Genomic DNA, 25,340 nt, shown 5'->3' on the forward strand with positions numbered 1-25,340 from the left:
AGGAGTGGAGATGGGAGAGGAGCCAGATTTGGGGGGACCCTGAAAAAGTAAAGGAGGGGTCAAGGGGTCCTGTGGGCAGGGGGAGGCTCTGGACCCAGCACCAGAGGGGAGTGGGTGGCTGGGCGCTGGGGGCACGCAGAGACCACCGGTGGACGAGAGCACCGGGGTGTGTCAGAGGTGGGGGGGTGTCAGAGGTGGGGGGGGCCCGGGCTCTCAGAGTAGACGTGGGTTGGGCTGGGGTCCCTGAGAAAAACCCAGGCCCGAAGCCGGTGGGGACCCCAAGGTGGAAACATTGTGGGTGTGTGACATGGGAGGGGGTCCCCCTGGCCGTTCCGGGGAGTGGGAGCCTCCAAGCCCGGGGCTGCCCCAGGCCTGGGGGAACAGGTCAGCACCTGGAGGGCGGGGCAGCCGGGCCAGAGGAGCTCGTGCCCGTAGACGCTCTGCTCACTGGGGCCTGAGGGAGGGCTCGTGGGGGTGGGGGCGAGACCCGGCCCAGGGATCTTGCAGGGAGGGTGAAGGAGTCCGGTGAGGGCCTCCTGGGGGTCAGCGGAGCCCACTGAGTGGAGCTAACCCATCTGGGCCAGAGCTTACGACAGTGGACCACGACCCCCCAGGGACCACAAAGCACCGGGTAACAAAAGGCCTGAACTTTATTAATTCTCCGCCCATCCCACGCCACAAGGCCCTTGTGGGAAGTCGGCCGAGGTCAGAGGTCACCAGGCCTCGGGGCCGGGGGGTCCGAAGCGCCTCAGAAGCTGCTCCTGGTCCTCCAGGTCCTTCCGCACCTTCTTGCGCATGTAGAAGATGGGGCAGTCCCGGCTGCGGGTGAGGATGGGGGTCAGGGCCACTGCCGCTGCCCGGGGCACACCAGAGTCCCGTTGCCCAGCCCAGTGGTGGGGCAGGGGCCGTTCCCAGGACTTTGGCCCCTGTATGCTGCCCACCCAACCCCCCTCCCACAATGGGCTGTTTGCTCAGCGGGCATGGGGGGAGCCGATAACAGCGGGTGCTCGCTCAGGCGCTGGGCCACCAGCCGTATATCACCTGGCACCTGGCGTGGGAACCCGCCCCGCCCACCCGTTCCCTGGGGAAAGGCTGGCCCCGCCTTGGCAGAGGGGGCCAGGACCGTGTGTGTGTGTGTGTGTGTGTGTGTGTGTGTGTGTGTGTGTCTCCATTTCCCGGGCAGATACTGGGTGCCCAGCGCTCCCCACTCAGCAGCCCCCAACCCCACCCCAAGAAGGCTGGGATGGGCACTGGCCCGTTTTGCAGGCCAGGACGCCGAGGGTCGGCGATGCGGGGGGTGCCAAAGCCTGAGAGCCCGGAGCCAGGGCTTTGGTCCATAGGCCTCGGCAGCTCGGAGGAACCTGGGCAGTCCAGCGCTGGGGCCCAACAGGCGTGCCCACCTGGTGCAGATGACGTCCTCGTGCAAGCTGCCCTGACAGCGCTGGCACTGGGTCCAGAGGCGCGAGAAGCGCTCCTCCAGGGCGTTCAGGTGGGACACCTGGGGATGGAAGGGCTGAGTGGGCGGCCCTGTGCACCCCCAGCTGCCCCTCCCCGCCTCCCCTGACCCCTCACCTCCTTCTGATACAGCTCCGACCCCCGGGCTTCGCAGAACTTGCACACGGCTCCTGGGGCGGGGGAGGGGGCAGGTCAGCCTGGGCCGCCCCACCCCTGCCCCTTCCCCGCCCGCTGCCCATCCCGGCTTCTGAAAGTCCCCATCGATGAGAGAACAAGGGAGCAAGTGTGTGGAGAAAACTCCCTGGGGAACTCCCGGGGCGGGGGGCCCAGGACCCTCGTGGGGCTGCCTGCAGACAGGAGCCCCCCACCCAGGGGCCGGGGCCTATCCAGGTAGCCATGCCAGCTCGTGGGGTTGCTGCCGGGGAACTTGGGTGATGGCAGAGGTGGGAGGGCCAGGGGAACGGGGCCGGGGTCGGGGACGGTGCTCACCCTGGTGGCTGAGGACAGTGCGGCAGCCGATGCAGCAGTTTTGGCGTTTGGCGAAGGCCAGGAGGCCGCCCACCTTGCCCGTGAGCACTGTCTTGCAGCGCGTGTGGTCCCCGCCTGCGTGTGAAGGCAGGCGGTGGGCCAGGTGCCCTCCCCCGACCCCCACCCCGGTACCCCCGCCTGCCCCGGCTGCCCCCCGGCCGTACGCAGCAGCACGGCCTCGGCTCGGCCCTCGCCCAGGATGGGCTCGAAGATGCGCAGGAGAGGCTTGGCGAGCTGCTGCTCCAGGTAGTACTGCGTGTCGATGGGCAAGCTGTGCTCCAGCACGAAGAGGGGGTCCTGCGGGCAGAGCAGCCGGTGTGGTCTCACCACACACACAGGGGCCCGGGAAGGGATGAGGGGCTGCGGTCCCTGCCAGGCAGGGGGGCAGGGGCTGTGGTCAACAGCGGGCAGCCAGGGTGAAGAGCACTGTGAACTGCCGTGGGTCTTCCAGTCATGAGTGGGGGCAATGGTGGTGGGCAGTCACCGGGCCCAGACTGGGATGGGGTCAGAGGTCATGGGGGTCCCTGGCCACGGGCCCTGTGATCCATGCTAGGGTCCACAGGTAGGAGCCCTCAGGTCACCAGGGAAGGGTCAGAGTTCACGGTGGGGACAGGAGATGTGAAGGTGGATGTGAGCTGGAGCTGAAGATTGGAAGCCAAGATAAGAGGTAGTGGGACAGGAACTGAGGACTGACGAAAGGGTGGTGGGGGTCAGAGGTCACTGGACATCCAGGTAGGATGGGGGAGGAGGGTATGAATCCAAGAGAATTATAAGTTGGAGAGCCAGGATCAAGGAGCCAGTAAGAGACACAGAAACAGAGGTGGTGAGACAGACACTCTCGCTCTGTGCAGTGAGGCTAGGCCCCCTTCTGCAGGATGGAGCCAGGAGGAGTCAGAATAAGGGGGGTGGGGTGGGGGCCTCTCCAGAGGGTACCGGGAGGCCCGGGAGCAAAGCATCACGGAGCCAACTCCCCGGGGTGTGTTGCGGGGCGGTTCTCAAGGCCCCGTGGGGCCTGCGGAGAGAAACACCCTCCCCGCCAGGCCTGGAAAGCAGAAGTGAGAGCAGAGGAGAGCTGGGCGGGAGCGGGCAGCCCAGGTGGGCCTGACCTCGGACTTCATGTAGGCGGCCACGCCCTTGGCGGCACTGATGATCACGTAGGGGACACGGTCGCCCAGGCTGGGCGCGCTCCCGGGGTCCCGCTTCCTCATCCTGCGGGGAGACGGAGGCGGCGGGCCGGGTGAGGGCAGGTGGGATGGTGGGGGCAGGCTGGGGGGTAGGAAGTGGTGGGCCCAGCTGGCGGGAGAGGGACTATTTCTGGCCGGTCCCGCCCCCTCCCGCCCTGGGCGGACCTCTCGGCCAGCTCCACATGGGCCTGCTTGCCCGCGTAGTCTGCGGCTGCGCGGGTCAGCTCCTTGGTGATGACCAGCTGGGAGATGTCGATGCGGTTACACAGCAGGTCGGAGATGACGTCCTGCGCATGCGCCACGGCGCCCGCGGGGTCTCTGCAGGGGGGCGGACGGACGGACGGGCGTCACCGGTGGCTGCGGCCGCCCGGCTAGCACCCCCACTGCCCTGAGGCTGGGGGACCGGGATGCGCTCCAGGGACGGGGAGGGGCCCTGCCCGGCCGCAGGCTGCCAAGTGGCAGAGGCAGGGCCGGAACCCGCAGCTGTCCGACCCCACACCCTTTCCACAGCTCCGCCACCGACGAAGGGCTGGGCCTGACACCTGTGTCCCCAAGGGAGGAGGGGCTGGGGGCCGGGCTCCAGGTCCGGGTGAGGGTTCCACACACCGGTCGATAAGCAGGCGGCGCAGAGAGGCGGTGACGAGGTTGGCCACTAGGGGGCAGTTGTCCCTGCGCACGGCCTCCAGGCCCTTGCAGTCCATGCGGTCATGGGCGTCGGACCGGGAGGAGAAGAGCAGGCCCGCATACCGCTTCTTGCTGATGAGCAGGTACGGGAAGTAGACCTGGGGGGAACCCGCGGCTGAGACCCCCTGAGGCTGTGGGGGCCAGTGCCCCATCCTGAGGCTTCCCCAGAAACAGACAGGGCCAGACAGGGATGGTCCCTGGGACCCAGGATTGAGACACGGGAAGATGGACCCCAAGACCCCAGCACCTCAGCTCAGGGGGACACCCTCAGCATTCCAGGGACCCCAAGTTGGAAATGGGCTGGGATAAAGCTAGACCCTAAAACCCGAGATCCAGACACTGGGGTGAAGTCTGGAGAGCCCCAAACGGGGGCCTGAAACAGACCTGAGGCAGACGGGGGAGACCAGGCAGCACCCCCGCAAAGAGAGGAGACTAAGGGCAGGGAGTGAGCCCTGGGGCAGGGACCTCCCCAAATGGACAGGCTCCAAATCTGAGAGGTGTACCCCAAGGCCTGACCCCAGCTTTGAACGCGGGGGATGAATCGGCGTGAGGGCTCCCAGACCCAAGCCTGTCGCACGCTGGGAGGCAGGGAGCACTGGGCAGCGGTGCCCCGATCCAGGAGTTGCCCCGTCAGGGCCGCTGCTGCACAGGACAGCCCCTGAAAACACCTGAAAACCAGAGACGCTCCGAGACCGACGGGGTCTTTAGGAAACAGACACCGTTCTGCGTAGCAAAGCCCAAGGCTTTTGGGTTTCCAAAACCAAGGTCCCCAAACTCAGGAGGATCCAGGCAACATAATACCTCAAAACTGGGGCTTACGAAAAAAAATTTTAAATAAATAAATTTTAAAAAAATAAGGGACTTCGCTGGCAGTCCTGTGGTTAAGACTCCACGCTTCCACAGCAGGGGGTGCGGGTTTGACCCCTGGTTGGGGAACTAAGATCCTGCATGCCGCACAGCATGGTCAAAAAAATTTTTTTAAATAAATAAATAAAACTGGGGCTGATGAACTCAAAGAATAGGATACCCAGGGCACCCAGATCAGCGCACCTCGAAATGGAGACATAAGCAACAATGGGCGTTCCTGGATGCTGACGCAGTAGGAGAACCCTACCCAAACGCACTCAAACTTTGCAGGCACCCTGAGAATCAGAGACCCCCCGAAAACTGGCAAGACCCACGTCTGCCCACTCCAAGCGCTGGGGGGCCCCCACTTACTTTCTCAAACTCTAGCCGGATGGGCGAGGGGAAGTGGCCAGACACCCAGTCCGCAGCCTCCCGTCCCAGGGCCATGGCCTCAGCCACAGAGGAGACGCCAAATCGGCACATGACAGAGTCAGTGTCACCATACACCACCTGGGGAGGGGCACGTGTGACCCAGAGGGTTGGGGAGATGCTGGCGGCCCCTGCACTTCCCACACCAGCCCCAGGCCTGTCTCAGGCCAGCAGTGGGCAGGCAGGAAGCCCCTGACCTTGGCATTGGCACTGTAGCTGTTCTCCACCGTGTACTTGGACTCCACAAGCTGCTTCGTTTTCTCAATCATCTGGCGCCCGAACCCAGTGACGCTCTGTCAGAGAGAGAATCAGGCAGAGTGAGGGCCCAGGGGCTGTCCCCAGGGAACACGGGCTTAGGGTCCCACCTCTGCTGCTTTCTGCAGGTGTGAGTATGGGTGAGCCACTGCCCCTCTGGGCCTCAGTTTCCAAATCTGCAAAATGCAGCTACTGAGCTGCTCCTTAATGGTCTGTTGGAAGTAGGTCCCTGGCCCAGAGCTCTGGGCGCAGAGGAGGAACTGACCGCAGCAAATAGTGGTGGAAAGGCTGGAGCCAGAAGAGGCCATCAGCTCAGTGTTTCTCTCCACAGAGGTGCTGAGAATCTGCAGACACTGCAGGCAGCTCTCCGTGGTGCAAGACTACTGACATTCCTGGTCCCATCCCCCTATCCTGGGGCAATCAGAAATGTCCCCCCAAAGGTAGGGTGCTATACCAGGGCCATGGAAAGACCATTCCTTTCCAAATAAGGAAACTGAAGCTGGGGGAGGAGAAGGGACGCACTAAGGAGAAACAGGCGTGACTCTTCTGTTTTTGTTTGGATCCACCCAGAAAACCTTTGTCTTTAACTAGAGCATTGAGGCCACTTATGTTTAGTGTAATTACTGATTATATCTGAGCTTAAATCTACCATCCAACTAACTGTCTTCTATTTGTCCCACCTGTTCTATGTTCCTTTTTCTTTCTAACTTCTTTCTGGAATGACTCAGTATTTTTTTTTTTTAATTATTCCACTCTGCTGCCCCCATAAGCTTGAGAGACAGAAATAGGGAAAGAGGCTAAGAAACAGAGACATAACAGAGACTGAGGGAAGGGGCTGAGAGGGAAATGACAGAGAGACAAGGCCAGGAAGCAGCAGCCGCTACGAGGAAGCCCCAGGGGAAGCAAAGCCACACCCTCCTGCCTGGCCTCCCCTGGGGGCTGGAACCTGACAGCCAAACATCCACTTCTTTCCACCAAGGAGGATGGGAGATGCCCCCAGAGATTATGAAGGGCCAGTCAGAGCAGTAAGGGTGGCCTACTGTAAGAGATTAACCTCGCCCAAAGAGAGGCCTGGCTCTTGGCTGGCTCCTAGGAGGGAACCTCTAAGCCAGGGGTCCCCAACCCCCGGGCCATGAACCAGTACCGTCCGTGGCCTGTTAGAAACCAGGCCGCACAGCAGGAGGCAGGCGAGCAAGTAAAGCTTCATCTGTATTTACAGCTGCTCCCCCGTTGCTCCCATTACTGCCTGAGCTCCGCCTCCTGTCAGGTCAGCAGCGGCATTAGATTCACACAGGAGCACGAACCCTACTGTGAACTGTGCGTGTGAGGGACCTAGCTTGAGCGCTCCTTGTGAGAATCTAATGCCTGATGATCTGAGGTGGAGCTGAGGCGGTGATGCTAGCGCTGGGGAGTGGCTGCAAATACAGATTATCCTTAACAGAGAGGTTTGACTGCACAGAGACCATCATAAATCAGTTGCTTGCAGACTCATATCAAAACCCTATCAGTGAGTGGCAAGTGAAAACAAGCTCAGGGCTCCCACTAATTCTGCATTACGGTGAGTTGCATAATTATTTCATTATATATTCCAATGTAATAATAATAAAGTGCACAATAAATGTAATACACTTGAATCATCCCCAAACCATCCCCCTCCCACCCCAGGTCCATGGAAAAATTGTCTTCCACGAAACCGGTCCCTGGTGCCAAAAAGGTTGGGCACCGCTGCTCTAAGCCCTTGGTGTGTCCTGCCTGACAAGTGTCTTTGTTCATCTGGGACCTTGGGTCACATCAGGTGATCTGTGCTAATGTGATTTACGGTGGGGCCTTGGGCCACATGGTATCCAGCTTGACGTCTGGAGGGACTGGAGACTGAGTATCTAAGGTCAGTCACGTGGCGCTCCATGCACCTGACCCCCAATAAAAACCCAGGACACCAAGGCTCAGGGGAGCTTCCCCAATGGGCAGTACCGTGTGTATGGTCACACATCAGTGCCGGGAGGAATAACTGCTGTCTGCAGGACTACCCTGGGGAAGGCAACTGGAAGCTTCCACCTGGTCTCCCCTGGACTCTGCCCCACGTGCCTTGCCCTTGGCTGGTTTTAATCCCTATCCTTTCACTGTAATAAATCATAACCATGAGTATAACAGCTTTTCTGAGTTCTCGGAATCCTTTTAGTGAACCACTGGATCTGAGGATGGGCTCGGGGGCCCCTGAACTGGAAGTGGGTGTGTGTGTGCACAGGCCCCTCCCAGCATAAGGCCCACCCACTGCCAGTGCTTCCAAGTGTTCCACCCACAGCCATGTGAGGACTGACACAATGTTCATGAAGGGAGCTCCCTGTGGCTGGAGGTAACCAAGTCTGGAATGTGCAGGGACCCCAACCCCAGGGGAAGGGGCTAGACAGAAGACCTCTCTAAGAATCTCTCAGGCCATGAGCTGAGGCACTGATCCCAGCGTGGCAGAGCCTCAGACTCGGGCGCTCTGTGGTCGTGCCGTAGGTCTGTTTTTCTGTCTGAACAGCAGAGTACACAGGCCTAGGGTGCTGCTGTGGCGGGGAGGGAGGTAGCGGGCTTTCATGCCCACATTCCCTCAGAGCAGAGCACTGCCCTAGCCCCGGCCAAGCATCCTCACTGGGACGGGACGGGGGACCCTCGTGCCTGTTCCAACTGTGACCGAGAACACACCGCGCGTCAACTGCCAGAGCCTGACTGTGCTGTTGGGTGACCCCCCAGCCCCGCCCCAGCCCCCCGATAGAGACACGGCCCTGTTCTCCCGTCAGGAGGAGGGAGGGAACTTGCTCTCTGCTCCCCCACCCTCATGGGGACCAGGGGAGGAGGTGGGCTGGGGTGGAGACTGCCAGGGACATAGGGGCTGTCAGGTGACTGTGTGACAGGTGGAAAGAATGAGCTAAACTGCTTCCCTCCCTCAGTCCCTCGGCCTCTGCCTCCCCCGCCCCGCCCCACCCCAGCCCTCCCGGAATTTTATTTGTCTACAGAGTGCCAACTGCTTTCCCAAACACATTTACTGCTGTCACCATCTGTGTCCCCGTGAGGCTGGGCACCAGGGGAGGAACTCTCATCCACTGTGTCACCTGCTGGACCCACAGAGCACAAGGCCCAACCTACAGTGAACGGTCAGCAAGTATTTGCTGAACCAACAAATGAACCAATCGCACAAGCATCCACTCTCCAAAAGGTCGGCGGGTTGGGGCGATCTGGGCCCTGACCTCTACTACACTGAGCCCTGGTTCTCCCCAGGGGGTGGTTGTCTGTCCCCTACCTGCCGCGGTGCACTCACCTGTGAGATTTCCAGGCACGGCAGCTTGCCCACCTGGGCACCAGTGAAGCCGTACACAGAGTTGGCGCTCACTTTCAGCGCCAGCTGCCGCCCGTCCAAGACCTGCCGCCGTAGGGGGTCTGTCTCCTTGGCCAGCTCGGCCTTGGCCCTGGGAGGAGAAGGAGGAGGGGGAAGCAAAGGCCATTCAGGTGGCATCTCAGGCCTCAGGGGCAGATGAGAGGCCCGGGCCTGGGCATTGGTCAGGGTGCCTTTCTAGAAAGGGGTGCCACACACACTTGTGCAGGTTGCACACTGCACAGAGGTGCCCAGCAGAGGGGCTGGCGGGAGCTGCCTGCAGGGGTGGCTTGTTCTAACTCCGGCACAGCTGCAGCTAAGGGCACCCATGACGGACAGGGATTGCCAGGCCGCCTCAGCCAGGCTGAGCTCTGAGCCGGGGCGGGCGGGGCGGGGGTGGGCGGCCAGGCTCAAGGGCCCACCTCTTCCGGGCGCTGAGCAGGTTCTCCAGGATCTGGGGCAGCAGTCCCTTCCGCACCGCCGTCTTCACAAACTCGTCCCCCGTGGGCGTCTTGATGAACTGATCCTCGGTCAGGCTGGGCCGAAGACGGTGGGGGTGATGCCTGGCCTCCCGGCTCCTCCTCCTCCATCCCGTCTCAGGGTCCCCCCACCCCTTGCCAGTCCCCTCCCCTCCCCACTAGCTCTGGATCCCCAGCCCCAGCCCGCCTGAGGCCGGCCCCTGGGTGGTCTCGGGGTACACGTGGCGAGGGGGGCCGCCATACCCCAGTTTCTGGGCGGCCCCGGGCCGTAGGAGCGTGGTGTAGCACAGGTTGTGGGCCATCATGATGGACGGGTACAGCGAGGAGAAGTCCAGGGTGGTGATCGGAACATCATAGTACCTGGGGGGCAGGGAGGAGTCAGGGCGGGGAGCCCCCCTGTCCCCACCAACCCCGCCACCGGGCCTTACCCTTTCAGGGGCTCGATGACCGTGGCCCCCGTGTAGTCCTCGCCGCCCTCCGTCTTCACCACGGGCATCAGCAGCCCCTGCCGCATGGCCTGGGAGGGGAGAAGGTGGGAACTGTGGGTGGGCGTGGGCAGGGCCCCTCAGCGGGGAGCGTGGTGGCCGGGGCCCGCCCTGGGCTCTGCCCACTGACCTGCCGCAGCAGCTGGGACACGACCTTGACCTGCTGGCCGCGGCTGAGCAGGTAGCTGAGGGGCACGCCGGTGACGCGCGCCATCTCCATGGCGTTCACCAGCACCATGAGGCGCTCCAGCAGCCGCAGGGGCAGGAAGGCGTCCTTGAGGCAGTACACGGCCAGGCGGCGGCGCGTCTGGTCGTTCCCGTTCTGGGGACGGGGGCGGGGATTAGGGGCCAGGGAGGCGACAGCGTGGGAGGGAGGAGGAAAGGAGGGCACAATCTGAGGACCCAGTGCGGCCCAGAGGTCGGGGCAGGGCAGCGGAACAAAGGTCGCCATGCCAGAGGTCGCGGGAGTGGGTAGGGACAGGGGTCCCATCTGCGGGGCGAGATCAGAGCTAAAGGGGAAGGTCAGAACAGGCGGGGGGCGGATGTCCCAGGCCGGGAAGGCAGATGGGCGCCGAGGGCCGGGGTAGGGAGGGTGGGGGGAGAGGAGGGGCAGCGGGAAGCGGGGCGGGCGGGCGGCGCGGGCAGCAGGGCGGGCAGCGGCACGGGAAGTGGGGCGGGCAGCGGGGCGGGCAGCGGCGCGGGCGGGCGGCGGGCACCTGCAGGTCGGTGATGATGCTGTGCTGCACGTCCTCCTTCTGCTCGCCCAGGAAGTGGAAGCTCACGGCGTTGAGCGTGTAGGACCGCAGCTTGTACTCGCGCAGCAGCACCTGCAGCGAGCGGCAGCGGGTGGGCGGCGGCCCGGGGAAGGGGCCCCGTGAGGGCGGCCCCCGCCCGGCCCGGCCGTACCTGCAGCATGTCCATCTGCACGCGGCCCACCATGCTGACCACCTTGCTGTCCCGCCGGCCGGTCTGCCTGGACTGGAAGGATGAATCCCGGATGCCGGAGCGGAGGCCGGACACGCGGCCCAGGAAGGGGAAGGTCTGCACCTGGGGGCACAGCACGTGGGAGGGCGGGGGCTGTGGCGGCGGGATCCGCAGGGCCGAGACCCACGACACCCCCTGCGGTGCCACCCTCTCTTCCTGCTGGGAGCCCCGCGGGCAGGGGAAGCTCTGGGGCAGAAGGACCCTCTGCGGCTGGGCAGGCACGGATGGGAGGCTGGGACAGGGAGAGTCAGGGGCCCGAGGGCTGTGGGCGTGAAGGACAGTGCCCAGGGGCTGGGGCGCAGCACCTCTGGCTGCAGGAGCTGGAGGAGGAGCAGACTTGGGGATGGTGCTGAGCTTGACAGGGAAGCAGCGGGTGCTCGGGGTGGGAGGCCTGGGGGACGGCCAGGCGGGAGCACGAGCAGGGCACGGTGTGGAGCGCCAGGTCTGCACTGGCGACAGTGAGTGAGCAGGGGCCAGGCGTGGAAGAGACGCCTGAGCTGGGCTGGGAGCAACGAGGCTGGGGGTGGAGGGCAAGGGAAGGGAGCGGAGGCCAGAGTATAGACGCCAGGCTGACAGGGGTGGGCTTCTCCCTGGAGCTGCTGGGGGCCTTAAAGTGTGCTTGTTTGCTTTTTCCATTATGAAACTGGCCAAACATAGAGAAAAGGAAGAAAATAATACAATATACTCCGTTAGGAGTTGAATTGGGTCCCCCCAAAAGATGCGGAAGTCCTAACTCCTGTACCTCAAAATGTGACCTCATTTGGAAACTGGGTCTTTGCAGGTGAGCAAGTTGAGGTCATTAGGGTGGCCCTAATCCAATATGACTGTGTCCTTAGAAAAAGGGGACGTTGGAGCACAGAGACATGCACAGACGGGAGAGACAGGGAGAGTGCCATGTATACTCCAGCGATGTCTGAGGCAACCGGAAGCTAGGAGAGAGGCCTCAGGAGGAACCAACCCTGGGACACCTTGACTGGCCTTCCAGCCTCCAGACTGAGAGACGACGCACAACCGCGGGGCTTTGTTACGGCAGCCCCTGCAAGCTCATACGCCCCGCTCCGGCCCACACCAGATTCAAGCATCAAGGTTTTGCCGCCTACTTCAAGGACACCCCTTTTTTTCCTTATTTTTTGTTCACATATTTTAAAGCCCGAAGAATAAGGCACTGTACCCCTGCCCGCTTCAATCTGCCCCTCCAAATACACGAGCCTTTTCTTACTTAACCACGAATGCTTCCTCGCCTCTGCAAAAGCCACAGAAACCTTCTGGGCTTTGACCGGGGCAGGGACGGGGCCAGAGCCGGGGTTTCGGGGAGGCCTGTGGAGCCGCTGGGCAGCCGCCCACACCCTGAGCCCTCAGCGGGGTGTCGGAGGGCAGCCCCACGCCCCCACCCGCCTGCCACACCTTGAGGATCTGGGCCCGGGAGATGAGGTACGGAAGGTCGAAGTTCTGGATGTTGTAGCCAGTGATCACGTCGGGGTCCATGATGCGGACGAAGGTGGACCAGGCCTGAGGCAGGAGCACGCCGGGTCACTCAGGCTGTCATCCTGGTCAACCCCCTGCCATGGAGCCTCCCCTCTCCTGGAATGTTCTGGAAGCCCCCAAGAGCAGCCCAAGAGCCCTCCCACCCGTGGAAGAAAGACTGGGAAGGTGCTTCTGAAAATAACGAATCCAGAGGGGAAACGGCTCAGAAAACGGCCTCGCGCCTGGGAGGTGCAGTGTGGGGGGCTGAGGAAAATGGGGGTTGGGGGGCATGGAACGAGAGCCACCTGGAGCAGGTCCTCCTCCCGCTCGTAGCTCTGCACCTTGGCGCCCAGGATGGGGGCGCAGGGCCGTAGGGTGAGCGCCAGGCGCAGGAAGGGCTCTGGCTCGCCCCAGCGCAGGCCTAGCGAGCAGATCTGGATCACGGGGTCCCGCTCAGGCTCCGGAAAGATGCCTGCAAGGGGAGGGAGGAGGGGGAGGCGGGGGCCTGACCCCTGATGCTCCCTCGTGGCACAACGGGTGGGTGCACCTCTAAATCTCACCTGGCCCACCCACTCCTTTCTGTCCCCACCGCCTGCAGACCCTGCGCAATCCACCCTGGCTCCCCCACTGCCTGCAGCTCCCGGCCCTCTTCCCCACCCCTCACAGACAGGGCCGGTCCTGCCCCAGCGCCTCTGCACTGGCCACTCTCTCTGCACTTGCCACTCTCTCGGCAGGGAATGCTCTCCCCACCCCGCTCCCCGGCCCCTCCCTCTTCACAAAGCTTAGTCCCTCGCCCGCCCGAGGCCTCCCCTGCCCACCTGTCTGAAGCAGCCCTGTCTGTCTCCATCACCTTCCTCCTTTGTGTTGCGAGTCTTTTAATAACCTGTCTGCTTGTGGGTCTACTCCCTTCTCCCTGAGTGAGCTTAAGAAGTGCAGGGACTCCCGGGGCGAGACTGGCATATCACTAACATCCGGAAGGAGGGAGGGAGGACCCCCAGGCCCCGGGGACACACCTTTGCGGCCAGCGCACTCGATATCAAAACTGAGCACCCGCAGAGGTGCGATTCGCTGCCACTGCCCTTCTGGCGGGTGACTGACCACATCCGACCACAGCACGTCCGCCTCCAGCTGACACAGTGTGGCCTGTGGGGACGAGGTGGGTGAGCGTCTGCAGGGTCCCGGCTCTGCGCCCCCCACCCCACCCCGGGGACCCACGCACCTTCCCCTCCGGCCTCAGGACGTATTTCCCAGCCGGGAGCTCCAGCCAGTTGCAGCCGACGATGTCCGTGTCCACCATGAAGCTGCAGGGGGATGAGGGTCAGTGGGCAGAGGCTGGCTGGGGGGGTGAGGGGAAGGAGGCGAAGGCTGGAGAAGCGAGGCGGGGGCCATACCGGATCTCAAAGTCAACGTTGGCCTCGTAGGGCGCGAAGCTGGGGGTGCCCAGGCCGGCCACGCGGATGCCCTGCTCCAGGACGCGGCGGGCGGGAGCCACGAGGCGGGGCAGCGCCAGGGTGATGCGCAGAAACGGGGAGGGGCCGTGCCCGTGGTACCCAAACATGCCTGCAGACAGAGCGGGTTGGCACCGGCCTGGAGGGACCCCCCACCCACCTGGTCCCTGGGGCAGCACTCACTCTGCCGGGAGCACAGCTCCATGGCCAGCACGGCCAGCCCCGTGAGCTCCTTGCCCCCGCGCTGGTCCCGGCTGATGGCCGCGTTCAGCTCCCGCTGCAGGTCGCTCAGGTGCTCAGGCCCAAACCCTGGGTGTGGGAGGGCAGGTCAGAAGTGCAGGGGGCCTCCAGGCGGTAGGGGCGAGGAGGGGTCTTCTGGGTCGGGGCCACTCACCGGGGGGTGCCGGGGTGTAGAAGTAGGGCGCAAAGCCGTGGATGTGGCAGCAGACAGAGACGCCCTCGTCGGTGACCCCGAAGGCGCGGATCACCGGCACGGAGTCCTGGGACGGCGGGGGCACCCCAGGCAGGGGCCGTGCTGGGCCTGGGGGCGTCACAGGGTAAGGCAGGGGCTGCTCTCTCGGACACCTCAAAGGTGTGCCTGCCTCCCTCCTGGTTTACGTGTCCACCCTTGTCCCCCTTACAGTCCTTTTCCCACTGCACAGCTAGAGGGAGCACCCAACCCATGATGCGAGGCCCAGCACCGCCACCCTCCTCGATGCTCCTCGGTAACCCTCACCACCATCTCCCGTTCCGCTTCCTTTTTTTTTTTTCCTGGCCGCTCCACGCGGCTTGTGGGATCTTAGCTCCCCGACCAGGAACCGAACCTGAGCCCTCGGCAGCGAAAGCACAGAGTCCTAACCACTGGACCGCCAGGGAATTCCCTCCACTTCCTTTCTTATTCTGCCTCTCCTTCTAGAACGTGAGCCTCTGAGCGGAGGGACCTGGTCTGCCTGGAACAGGGCTTGCCTCAGTGCAGACACTCATTTGTTCCCGACTAACTGGATGGACGAATGGATACCACGCCACACGCCCCTCCCCTCTGCGAGGAGCCAGCTCCTTCAGGCCTCATTTAGAAGATGCCCCCCTCCTCCAGGATGCCCCCACCCCAGCCCTGTCCCTCCCTCTCGCAGCCCCGGTCACCTGGGCGGGGACTATCTGTGTCCATCTCCTCCCACAGAGCCAGAGGAGCTGACCTGACCCAGCCTCCACCCGGGAGCCCAGGGCCCCTCCTCCCACCCGCCAGGCCTCTGTCCCCCAAACTCACCCACGTAATGATCGATTTCCAGCTGCTGGAAGATGAGGGGCTCCGTCTGGGGGTCCAGGGCGGGTGGGGAGGGCCGAAGCCACCGGGCATCTGTGGCTGTCGGGGAGAGCTGCCCTGGGTGGGGGAGAGGGACGCAGGGCTCCAGGGAGTTGTGGGCCTGCTTCGGAAATCAGCGCTAACTGCCTTCCCAGCCCTGCCAGGGATCCCTCAGGTGGCATCAGATTCGTGAAAAGAAAGTCAGGTGGAGGTCGTGGTCTGGATCAGGCTGGAAACTCGAGAGAGACTGAGGAGTCAAGGGTCAAAGGTAGACTGGAAGTGACAGGAAACAGAGGTGGCCTACTGACATGGGGTCAAAGGTCAGCCCCTATTGTATATGTATAACTGATTCACTTTGTTATAAAGCAGAAGCTAACACACTATTGTAAGGCAATTATACTTCAATAAAGATGTTTAAAAAAAAAAAAAAAAAAAGGTCAGCCCCTTGTGGAGCTCAAAGTGAGCCGGGGGCTGGCAGTTAGAGGTTACAGGTCAGCTCCACGGTTCAGAGGCATGACAGGTGTGGGGTGCAAGGGGCTCCTGCTCTAGGTCTCACCGTCTGCAGCCCCCTCCAGGGCCGACTGCAGCTCCTCCTCCTCCTGTTCCTGCAGCCTGTGCTCTGCCTCCATCTCCTCCATCAGCGCCAGATCCTCCTCGAACTGCGATGGCCGATATGCCTCATCCTCATCCCAGAGGCTCCCACGGGCCCGCTTTGGGGGCACCCCAGGCCCTGGGCCTGGTCGCCGCTTACCATCCATCCTGTGGGGCAAGTTGGAGCGGGGTGAGGGTGTCCATCCTCTCCATGGCCTCCCATGCACCCACCATGACCGTGAGCTTTTTAAAATCTCCAGAGTGGGGAATTCCCTGGGTCCAATGGTTAGGACTCCGTGCTTTCACTGCTGAGGGTGCAGGTTCAATCCCTGGTTGGGGAACTAAGATTCCACAAGCCGTGTGGCGCAGCGAGAAAATAACTAAATATAAATCAATCAATCAATCTCCGGAGTGCCTGAAGAGTAACATGACTCTCCATCCCCCCACAAACACTCTCCCCACCCCAACCCCCCCCCACAGGCTCAGCGGGTGCTGGCACCTTCCAGATGCTCAACAATCATCAGCAATGCCAGCTCAGTTTAGCCCTTTCCTCACATGGTCAAGCCCCCACATAATTTTTGTCCTCGTTTGCTTGCCCCTTGCCAACCCCTTGGCACCAGCCCTGTGCACCCTCCACCCTCTCTCATCACAGACTTGGTCCTCAGATCATCCCTTTCCTTCCCATAAGCCCCTGTCCTCAATGCCCTCGCCTGCCCCTCTCCCCATTGGCCCAGGCCTTCCTTCTACAAACGGCTGGGAAGCGCCTCCTTCAGGCCTGTAATTTGAAATTATTAAAAATGAAAAATTTTTAAATTAATTATTTATTTAGAAAAATAAGTTTTAAAAAAGTACACTTCTCCCAGCATCAGGCCAGGACGGAGGGAATTATGAGAACTAAGAGCAGACCCAGACCCGGCTGGGAGAGAGTGGGGGAGGGGACAGGTCAGCTGCCCTAGGTTCAAGTGAACACCTCTGGATCTTATAACTATCCCCCCACATCCAGTCTCCCCTTAGTCCTTTTTGCAACAGACCCCTTGCCTTGGAGCTGCCACAGCCAGCCCAGCCTGAGACTACAGTTCCCAAGGTGCATTGCAAAGGGTCGTCACATGATCGTGTTCTTTCTCATGGAATGGGGGTGAATGTGAGGTATATAGCTTCTGGGACAGCCTGAAAAGAAAGCCTGCCTTCCAGCCTTTTCCCCCTTCCCCATGGCTGGAGCGTGGATGTGGCGGCAGTGAGCCAACCTTGACCACGGGGACAAGGACAACACTGAAGGGAATGCAGAGCTCCAAGATGGAAGGAACCTGGGCCCTTGACAACCTTCTGGAGCAGAGCTGCCTACCTTTGGATGGTTATGGGGAGACATAAACTTGTATCTTGCCTGGGCTACTGTGCCTTGGTGTTTCTTTGTTATAGCAGCTTAGCCTAGACCTTAACAAACACAGCACGGAAAAATTCTGAGCTGACTGGGGATATGTTTTGGCAAATGTTGGTGGTATACAATGGTACACTTCTCAGCATTAAAAAGGAGGTGGCCGCTGATATACTCACAGGATGACCGAATTTCAAATAGATAGCTAGTGGGAAGCAGCCACATAGCACAGGGAGATCAGCTCGGTGCTTTGTGACCACTGAGAGGGGTGGGATAGGGAGGGTGGGAGGGAGATGCAAGAGGGAAGGGAAGAGATATGGGGATATACACATATGTATAGCTGATTCACTTTGTTATTAGCAGAAAGTAACACACCATTGTAAAGCAATTATACTCCAATAAAGATGTTACCAAAAAAAATGCATAAAAGAAGCCAGACACATGAGTACATGCTGGGGAAATGGGGAGTAACTTTTGGGGTGATGAAAATGTTCTGAAACTAGACAGACAGAGGTGATGGCTGCAGAAAATTGTAAATGCACTAAATGCCACTGACTACACACTTTAAAATGGTTAATTTCACCTCAATTTAAGAAAACAGAGTATATATTGTATGATGCCATTTACACAAAGTTATAGAATAGACTAAGCTCATCTATGGTACTAGAAACCAGGCTGCTTCTGCGGTGGGAGAGATTGACTGGGAAGGGGCATGAGGTTGTTTTGTGGTGTGATGGAAATGTGCCATACATCCAACTGTACACTTCAGACCTGTGCATTTCACCATATGTAAATTGCACCTCAAGTGAAAGCAATAAAAGTGGGGAGGCTGCAATTACACATCTAGGGGTTTATGCTACAGATACACTATCACATAATGAAAACCTGCATTTACAAGGTTATTTCCGGCAGCATTGTTTGCAGTCGCAAAAGACTGGAAACCACCTAAATGTCCTCCCCTGGGGGACTGTTTAAATAAATTACATGAATTCCGTTCCATGGAATATTATGCAGCTCTATAAAGGAATGAGGAAGCTTTCTATGTACTGAGACAGAGGACTCTCAAAGACCCATTGTTAGGCAGAGAAAGCAAAGTGCAGAATGTTGTACATAAGAGAACTTTTGTATATATATATATATATATATATATATAAAAGGTGTCTAAGAAAATGAAGAAAATGTTTATCCTGATTCTAATCATTAGGAAACAATCAAACCAAAGACAAGACTGGCCTGCAAGATGGAATCTTCAAAAAATGTCAAAGTCACGAAGAGGGGAAAAAGGGCCAGGAAACTGTTTTAGATTAAAGGAGAGACTACGTAGTCATGACAACTAAATGCAAGGTCAGATCTTGGATTAAAAAAACAAAAATAGCTCTGAAGGGTATCACTGGAACAACTGGGCAAACTGAATAAGGACTGCCTATGAGATAAGAGTATCGCCTCATGGTAAATGGCCTGATTATAATTATCCTGTAGTATCATGATGACTACAACTTGCAAATAGTTCAGCCAAAAAAAAAAAAAAAAGAGGCAGCACATTCACAACTGGCAAATCCAGGCAAAGGTTCATGGGTGTTAATTGTTCTTGTCTTGGGACTTCTCTGCAGGCTTGGAATTTTTCAAAATTAAAAGTTGGAGGGAAACACATAAAAAAAAAATAACATTTTCACAAGGTGGGTGGGAGAATATATCTAAAGATGTTGGCTTTTCATGCATAGTTCTGGCAGGATGGGTAATAAACTGGCAACACTGGTTCCCTGGGGGGCTGGGGTGAGAAGACAGTTTGACCAAGAGCTAATTCATATACCATATGATTCACGCATTTCAAGTGTATAGTTTAACGGTTTTTAGTATATTCAGACTTGTGCAACCATGACCACCGTCCATTTTAGAACACCTTCAACGCCCCAAAAAGAGACCCTCTGGAGTCAGCCCATCCCCCTCCTCCCCCTCCCCGAAAGCACCACTGACCCACTTTGTCGAGATGGATTTGCCTATTCTGGGCATTTCCTAGAAACGGAATCTTGTGTCTGGCTTCTTTCCCTGTGGATGATGTTGTCAAGGTCCACCCACATAGCACGGATCAGTGCTTCGTTCCTTTTAATGCCTGAATATTTCCCCACCGCGTCGCTATCTCACATTGTGTTCATCCACGAGGGTTGTTTGCACCTTTGGGCTCTTGTGAACAGTGCTGCTATGACCGTGCAAACGCAGGTTTTGTATAAGGAGAAAGAATCTGAACCTGCTCTCCTTTTGTGCCCTCTGAAGTAACTGTGAGAGATGCAGAGTCAGGACCTGGGGGAGAAACCCGGGTGAAGCAGAGGAAGCGGAGCGGTTTCCAGGAGCCTGGAGGAGTGGCCAGACCTGGCCTGGCAGAGGGAGGTAGAAGGGGGCCGAATGGCAGCCCTGGGTCACTGGGCTGTGGCCAGGGGCTACGATGGGAGGGCAGCTGTCACCGGAGCAAAATCTAGAGTCCTGGACTAGTTCCCTATCCCAGGCACTGCCCCTAGTGCAGTCAGGCGAGGCAGCATTAGAAGGAAGAAGGCCCCTGGGTGTCCCCCCTCAGGGGCTCCGGCGCAGAGCAGGAGCTTGGCAAACGTTGTGAGCTTCTCCCTTTCTCGACGCTTCAGTAGCAAATACTGAACAGCGAGCGAATCCAGCAATAACACACAACAATGAGTGTCTGCTTCGGGCCAGACACCAGTTTCTCTGTGACACTCACTCCCTCGAGGCTGTCATCCCATCCCACCCAACCTCACGGCTTTAAATGCCACCTTTACGTTTTTGTGTCTCTGGCCCAGATTTCAGCCCGGGCTCCAGACTGACAGATCCAACTGCCCACTGTGAGCATGTGCCTTCAGGCACCCCAGACTCCAAAGCCGGGCTCCTGATCTCCCCACAACCCTGCTCCTTGCACCACACCATCTCCACCGATTCAGTAAGCGGCAGCTCCCATCACGCCAACAGCCTTGGAGTCACCCCAACTTCTCTTCCCCTCAGACCACACGCTCACTCCATCTGCAAATCCCATCAGCTCTGCCTTCCAACGGACAGGAGTCCCACCGCTTCTCGGCCTCCCAGTCTGGTCCCTCTGGCTCCCTAAAATGGTTGGCCTCTTTATTTTGTGCATTGCTGTTTGTCTGGCTCCCCCTGCTGGAAAATGAGCTCCTAGTGGGCAGGGATGCAGTTTCCTTCACTGAAGTATCACGGGTGTCAATAACAGCGTTTGGCCCATAGAAGGCGCTCAAGAAATATCTGTTGGGACTTCCCCGGCGGTCCAGCGGTTAAGACTCTGCACTTCCAAGGCAGGGGGCGCGGGTTCCATCCCTGGTCAGGGAACTAAGATCCCACATTCCCTACCACAAGGCCAAAAAAAAAAAAAAAAAAAAAAAGGGTGCTTCCTGCCATCAGCATCCTCAGACCTCCCCTATCCCCCAAACTACTGCAACAGCTCTGATTCCTGACCTCTCCCAGCCAAACCAGCTTATAAAGCCTCCTCCCCCACACCTGGGGAATTTGTCTTCAGGGCTCCCATTCCCCTGTGAAAGAATTAAAAAAATAAAAAAATTAAAATAAAACGACTATGATAAAAAAAAAAAAGAAATATCTGTTCAATGAATGAATAGCCTCTTCTGCCACCCCACCTCCATCTCCGTCCTTGCACCCTGCCCCCTCAGTGTTCTCCACTCAGGAGCCAAAGGGATCCCATACTAGTGTGTCAGATTATCCATTCCCTGCTCTGCTCGGACGCTGCGCCTGGCTCTCATCTCATGCACAGTTAAAAGCAAAGCCCTCATCTTGGCCCACAAGACCCTGCACAACTGCACCCCGCCCTTCACGGACACCACCTCCGCCCTCTTTCCTTTGCTCACCCCAGCCACTTGCCTCCTCTCTGTTCCTTCAACACTCCAGGCTTGGTCCTATCCCAGGACCTCTGCACAAGCTGTTCCCGCTGCTCTGCAAATGCTCTTTCCCAGATCTTACCACGGCTCCCTCCTCCCCTCCTTCAGGTCTTTGCTCGGATGTCCCCTACTCAGTGAGGCCTGTTTAAAACTACAGCCCTCTGCCCCATACCGATACTCTCCAACCCCTTCCCTTGCTTTACTTTTCTTGCTGGCCTTTGTCGCTGTCTGGTGCACTGTACCAGGTCTCAAGAGTTCTCAAAGCGTGGTGCCCTGGACCTGCAGCATGAGCTTCTGGTGGGAACCTGTCTGAATGCTGACTGTCAGGCCCCATTCCAGGCCTACTGAACCAGGGCCTCTGGGGGCGGGGCCCAGCAATCTGTATATCGAGCCCTCCAGGGACTCCAACGCTGCTCAAGTCTGAGCACCACTGCTTATTCATTTTGTTTACTGTCTGTTCCCCACGAGGAGAATGGAAACGCTGTGAGAGCAGGGATTTCATCTTTGTCTCCTGCTATATCTCATGTCCCCAGGAGAGTGCCTGGGACTGAGTACGTGCCCAATAAATATTTTCCGAATGCAGAAGGAAGGAAGGAAGGAAGGAACTCACTCATAGAATTTTCACCAAAACTTCTGAGGGTGGTGCTGCTATTAACCCTCCAACACAATGACTGGAACTGAGGCCCAGAGAGGTGAAGCCACCTGCCCAAGGCGGCACAGCTAGCTCAGAGGGGCAGAGCCAGGGTTCAAACCCAGGCAGGCTGGCTCCAGAGCCCCACCGGAAACCAGCGCTCCAGACTGCGGCCTCCAGGTGTGCCAGGAGAGGTATGGGGGTGAACTGCCCTCTGCCCAGCTGGGGAGACAGAATTAGGACCAGTTCATCAGCTTGCTCACCCCCGCATCCTGGCTCACGCACAGCTGCTGAGGGATTGATCAAATAATGACAGATGGACCTATTCACTCTTGCCCCCCAAAAAACGACACACTTTTCATCTTTGGTCTTGTCCCGCCTCTGAGCCTCTCTGATTCCCGCTGCCCTTGTCACAGGCTGGGGACCATGTGGGCTTGTGTCTGACTCCCTCACCAGACAGAGAACCTTCGAGAGTAGGGCAGGGCTGATGCTTCTCTGGGTCCCCAGCATTATCCAGCATGGAACGTGGTCTTGGGAAGTATCTGCTGGATGAAATCCTCCTTTTTCTTGGCCACCTAACTCTCTGCATCCTTCGAGACTCGGCTCCGGTTCAGCTCCTCCACGCTCATCAGCTGCCCCTTGGGGTTCTCACAGTGCCTTGGAGCACTTCCGTTACTGTACGAGCCGCGATGGCTTTGGGCTGGGAGGCCCTCAAAAAGAGGGGTCAGGGGCTCACTCCAGTCTGGGTCCCCAGCAGCACCCAGCACGGTGCCTGGAACGCAGGCCACTTCAAGTTGTGTCAGTTTAGACTCCTCTCCAGTGTCACCGACTCCACAAGTCTGCACTGAGCCCCGGCCTTCTTCTCTTGGCTCCCAAAGACTAGCACTACCTCTTTATAGCTCAGAGCGCTCTGGCTTGAGGTTTCCTGTCCTTCCCCCAGCCAAACTGAATTATCACTGGCTCCCCAGTGCCTAACAAAGGCCCTGCCACACGAGCAGCTGGCTGAAGGGATGAAGAGAGGGAACAGCATTGCAGGAGGAGGGAAGGGCATGGCAAAGGCCCTGAATGGGACAGGAACCTAAGGGGCCTGGGTGGGGAAGTGCAGGAAGCAGGGGGAGAAAAGGCAACAAGAGGTTCCTGGAGTGGGTGTGGCCATGAACCTGAGACACTGACATCACCCTGCCCACTCACTCCACCTAAGCTCTGCCCTCAGGGTGGCACCCCCAAACTTGTTCCCCCTCAGCCTTCTCTCTCCAGCCTGCTGTTCAAACCGCAAACCGCAGTAATCTTGGGCTCCCCTTTCCTACCCTATCCCATCGTGCGGGCTCAGACCCCAAACACAACCTATGCCTGATGGATTCTCCCCACCTGCACTGCAGAAGGAGCCACCGACGGTCCCCTCCTGTCTCCTAACTGGCCTCCCTCCTTCCACTCTTGCTCCTGCCACAATCCTATCTTCAGTCAGCCGCCAGGGACTTTTTTTAAAACGCAGGGGAGGGTCACGTTGCTGGGATGTTTAAAACCTCCCCCGGCTCCCTATCGAACCTAGAATAAAAGCTAACCGCACACCGAGATTTACAAGGCCCTGCAGGATCTGGTTCTCTATCCCGTCTCCAGCCTCACCTGTTCCCTCCAGCTACAAGCACTCCAAGTTCCTTCCTCCTTCGAGGCTTTTGCCCTGGATGATCCCCCTGCCCGGATCGTTCTTTACGTGGCCGACTTCTCTCGCAAATGTCACTTCCCCAGAGAGACGATTCCTGATCATCCTCGTTAAAGAAGCAGGCTACTCTGTTTTACTTCACTTGGGATAACTTATCACAGGCTTGAAAGCATTGCTTTATCGTTTATACTTATTACTTGTCTACTGTCTGTCTCCCCCTGAGACAGGGACCTTTTCTGACCTGTTCCGGTTGTAGCGCCTGCTTCTAGAACAGTGCCTGGCACAGAATACTCAATATTTAGTGAATAAAAAATGACGCTATGCCCCCACGTGCACCATTCAGTCCCCAATGCATCCGGAACCGGTCGCCCCAAGGACCCTCCAGGGTGAGTCCACGGAGCCCAGCGCAAGCGCCCCCCGCACGCCGAAGGGGCGCCCCACCCTCTTCATCTTCCCGCGCGTCCCCGTGCACGCGCCCACAACAGGCCCCTGCCCCTCTTCCGCGCGCCCCCAAGCCAAGGGGATTCCTCTCGCCGTCACGCCCCACGCGACCCCTCACAACCCTCTCTCAGACCCACGTGCCCGGCTCCTCAAGCCCCCTTCCCTGCCAGGCCGAACAGCCTCCAATTTCCCTTCTCCCGTAACTCACCCGCTTCAAACGGCGTTTCCCGCCACAGCCCACGCCGCCGTGACCCCTGACTCCGGCGCGCGCAGGCCCAGAGTAGAGGCACGCCGAGCCGGGCCACGCCCCTACCGCCCGAATAGAGGAAAGCCACACCCTGTTTCCCCCGCCTCTGGGGCACAGGCCACGCCCCCTCTTTCGGACGCGGGCTGTGGTCTAGTCCCCTTGCTGACGAACCCTCGCCGAACCACGCCCCTTCTGACGTATGCGGCTCAAAGCCACGCCCCCTCCTTGCCGAAGCGTCGCTACCCAGTGTTATCTGAGCGCGCGCAGCGGTCGTGGGCACTGGCTGTCACCACGACTCCGCCAGTTCTAAGGTGCTAGGCGCGCCTCCTCTGCTTCTCCACCTGCCTCCTGGCCGAGGCCTTGCTCGGTAGGACCACCTGGGCACTGTTCATTCTTCAGCTCGCGCAGCCTGACCTTTTCCCTCTCCGTGGAGGCTGGCCGGTTCGCGCTCAGATCCTGGCCTGGTCGGTCCTCCTGTCTCACAGCCACAGTTTCCCCATCTGTAAACTGGACTCAGCGCAGGGCGGGCACACCTGTAAGGCGAGGGGCACACTGCTTGGGTTGGGACCGTCTCTTGTAACTACTCTCACTTCTGCTGTTCCCTCTCCCCCTTTAAAAAAACATAATGTTTTTCAGTACCCAACCCATCCCTCCAAGCAACACCCTCTTCACCCTCGACCAGGACTGTCCATCCAGCTCACCTCGGTGCAGGAGAAGGAGACATTAGGAGAACTCCACTGCCCTTCCTTACTTTGAACTCATCTGGGCCTTTTGTGAGGCCTTGCCGGACTTCTTCTTCCAGCTCCCACATTGCCCCGTGCTGACCCCATTAAAGCCCCTATTCCGTTACCTTCTAGCAGCCCCCCATTACCAGCCCTGACTGGTAGACAACTCCAAGGAGGGACTTGATCTTTTTATTTATTTATTGTTTTATTTTATTTTTTAAATGTAATTTTATTTTTGGCCGTGCTGCCCAGCTTGCGAGATCTTAGTTACCCGACCAGAAATCGAACACGGCCCCCGGAAATGAAAGCGCAGAGTCCTAACCACTGGACCGCCAGGGAATTCCCTAATATATATTTTAGAGGTTACTTTCCATTTACAGTTATTACAAAATATTGGCTATATTCCCCGTGTCGTACAACACATCCTTGAGCCTATCTTACACCCAATAGTTTTCACCTCCCACTCTCCCACCCCTGTTGCCCCTCTCCGCTACCGGTAACCACTAGCTTGTTCTCTTTATCTGTGAGTCTGCTTCTTTTTGTTACATTCACTAGTTTGTTGTATCCAGATTCCACATACAAGTAATATACAGTATTTGCCTTTCTCTCATTTCACTTAGCATAATGCCCTCCAAGTCCACCCAGGTTGCTGCAAATAGCAAACTTTCATTCTTTTATGGCTGAGTAGTATCCCATTGTGTATATATACGCCACATCTTCTTTATCCATTCATCTGATGGACACTTAGGTTGCTTCCATATCTTGGTAATTTAAATTACACTGCTGTGAACACTGAGGTGCATGTATCTTTTCGAAGTAGTGTTTTTGTTCTTTTTGGATATATACCCAGGAGTGGGATTGCTGCATCCTGT

The 25,340-nt window shown here is 58.5% G+C and overlaps 1 protein-coding gene across 1 annotated transcript; it reads right to left on the reverse strand.

The window, feature by feature from the left end:
• Positions 1-632: 632 nt before the first annotated feature.
• Positions 633-23,777, reverse strand: POLD1 (DNA polymerase delta 1, catalytic subunit). Its single transcript, XM_059905893.1, has 27 exons — positions 23,705-23,777; positions 15,453-15,655; positions 14,861-14,974; positions 13,991-14,137; positions 13,780-13,905; positions 13,540-13,708; positions 13,368-13,449; positions 13,162-13,291; positions 12,454-12,620; positions 12,089-12,193; positions 10,607-10,747; positions 10,417-10,527; positions 9,831-10,022; positions 9,644-9,732; positions 9,459-9,575; positions 9,159-9,272; positions 8,683-8,830; positions 5,324-5,419; positions 5,070-5,207; positions 3,774-3,949; positions 3,333-3,485; positions 3,090-3,192; positions 2,148-2,280; positions 1,945-2,058; positions 1,573-1,625; positions 1,401-1,498; positions 633-819 (listed from the first exon to the last, which is right to left on the reverse strand). The coding sequence occupies exons 2-27, from the start codon at positions 15,652-15,654 to the stop codon at positions 714-716; spliced, it is 3,324 nt and encodes a 1,107-aa protein (XP_059761876.1). The 5' UTR covers position 15,655; positions 23,705-23,777; the 3' UTR covers positions 633-713.
• Between the last annotated feature and the right edge of the window lie 1,563 nt (positions 23,778-25,340).

Source organism: Balaenoptera ricei, chromosome 19 (assembly GCF_028023285.1).
Source record: "Balaenoptera ricei isolate mBalRic1 chromosome 19, mBalRic1.hap2, whole genome shotgun sequence".
Taxonomy (NCBI): domain Eukaryota; kingdom Metazoa; phylum Chordata; class Mammalia; order Artiodactyla; family Balaenopteridae; genus Balaenoptera; species Balaenoptera ricei.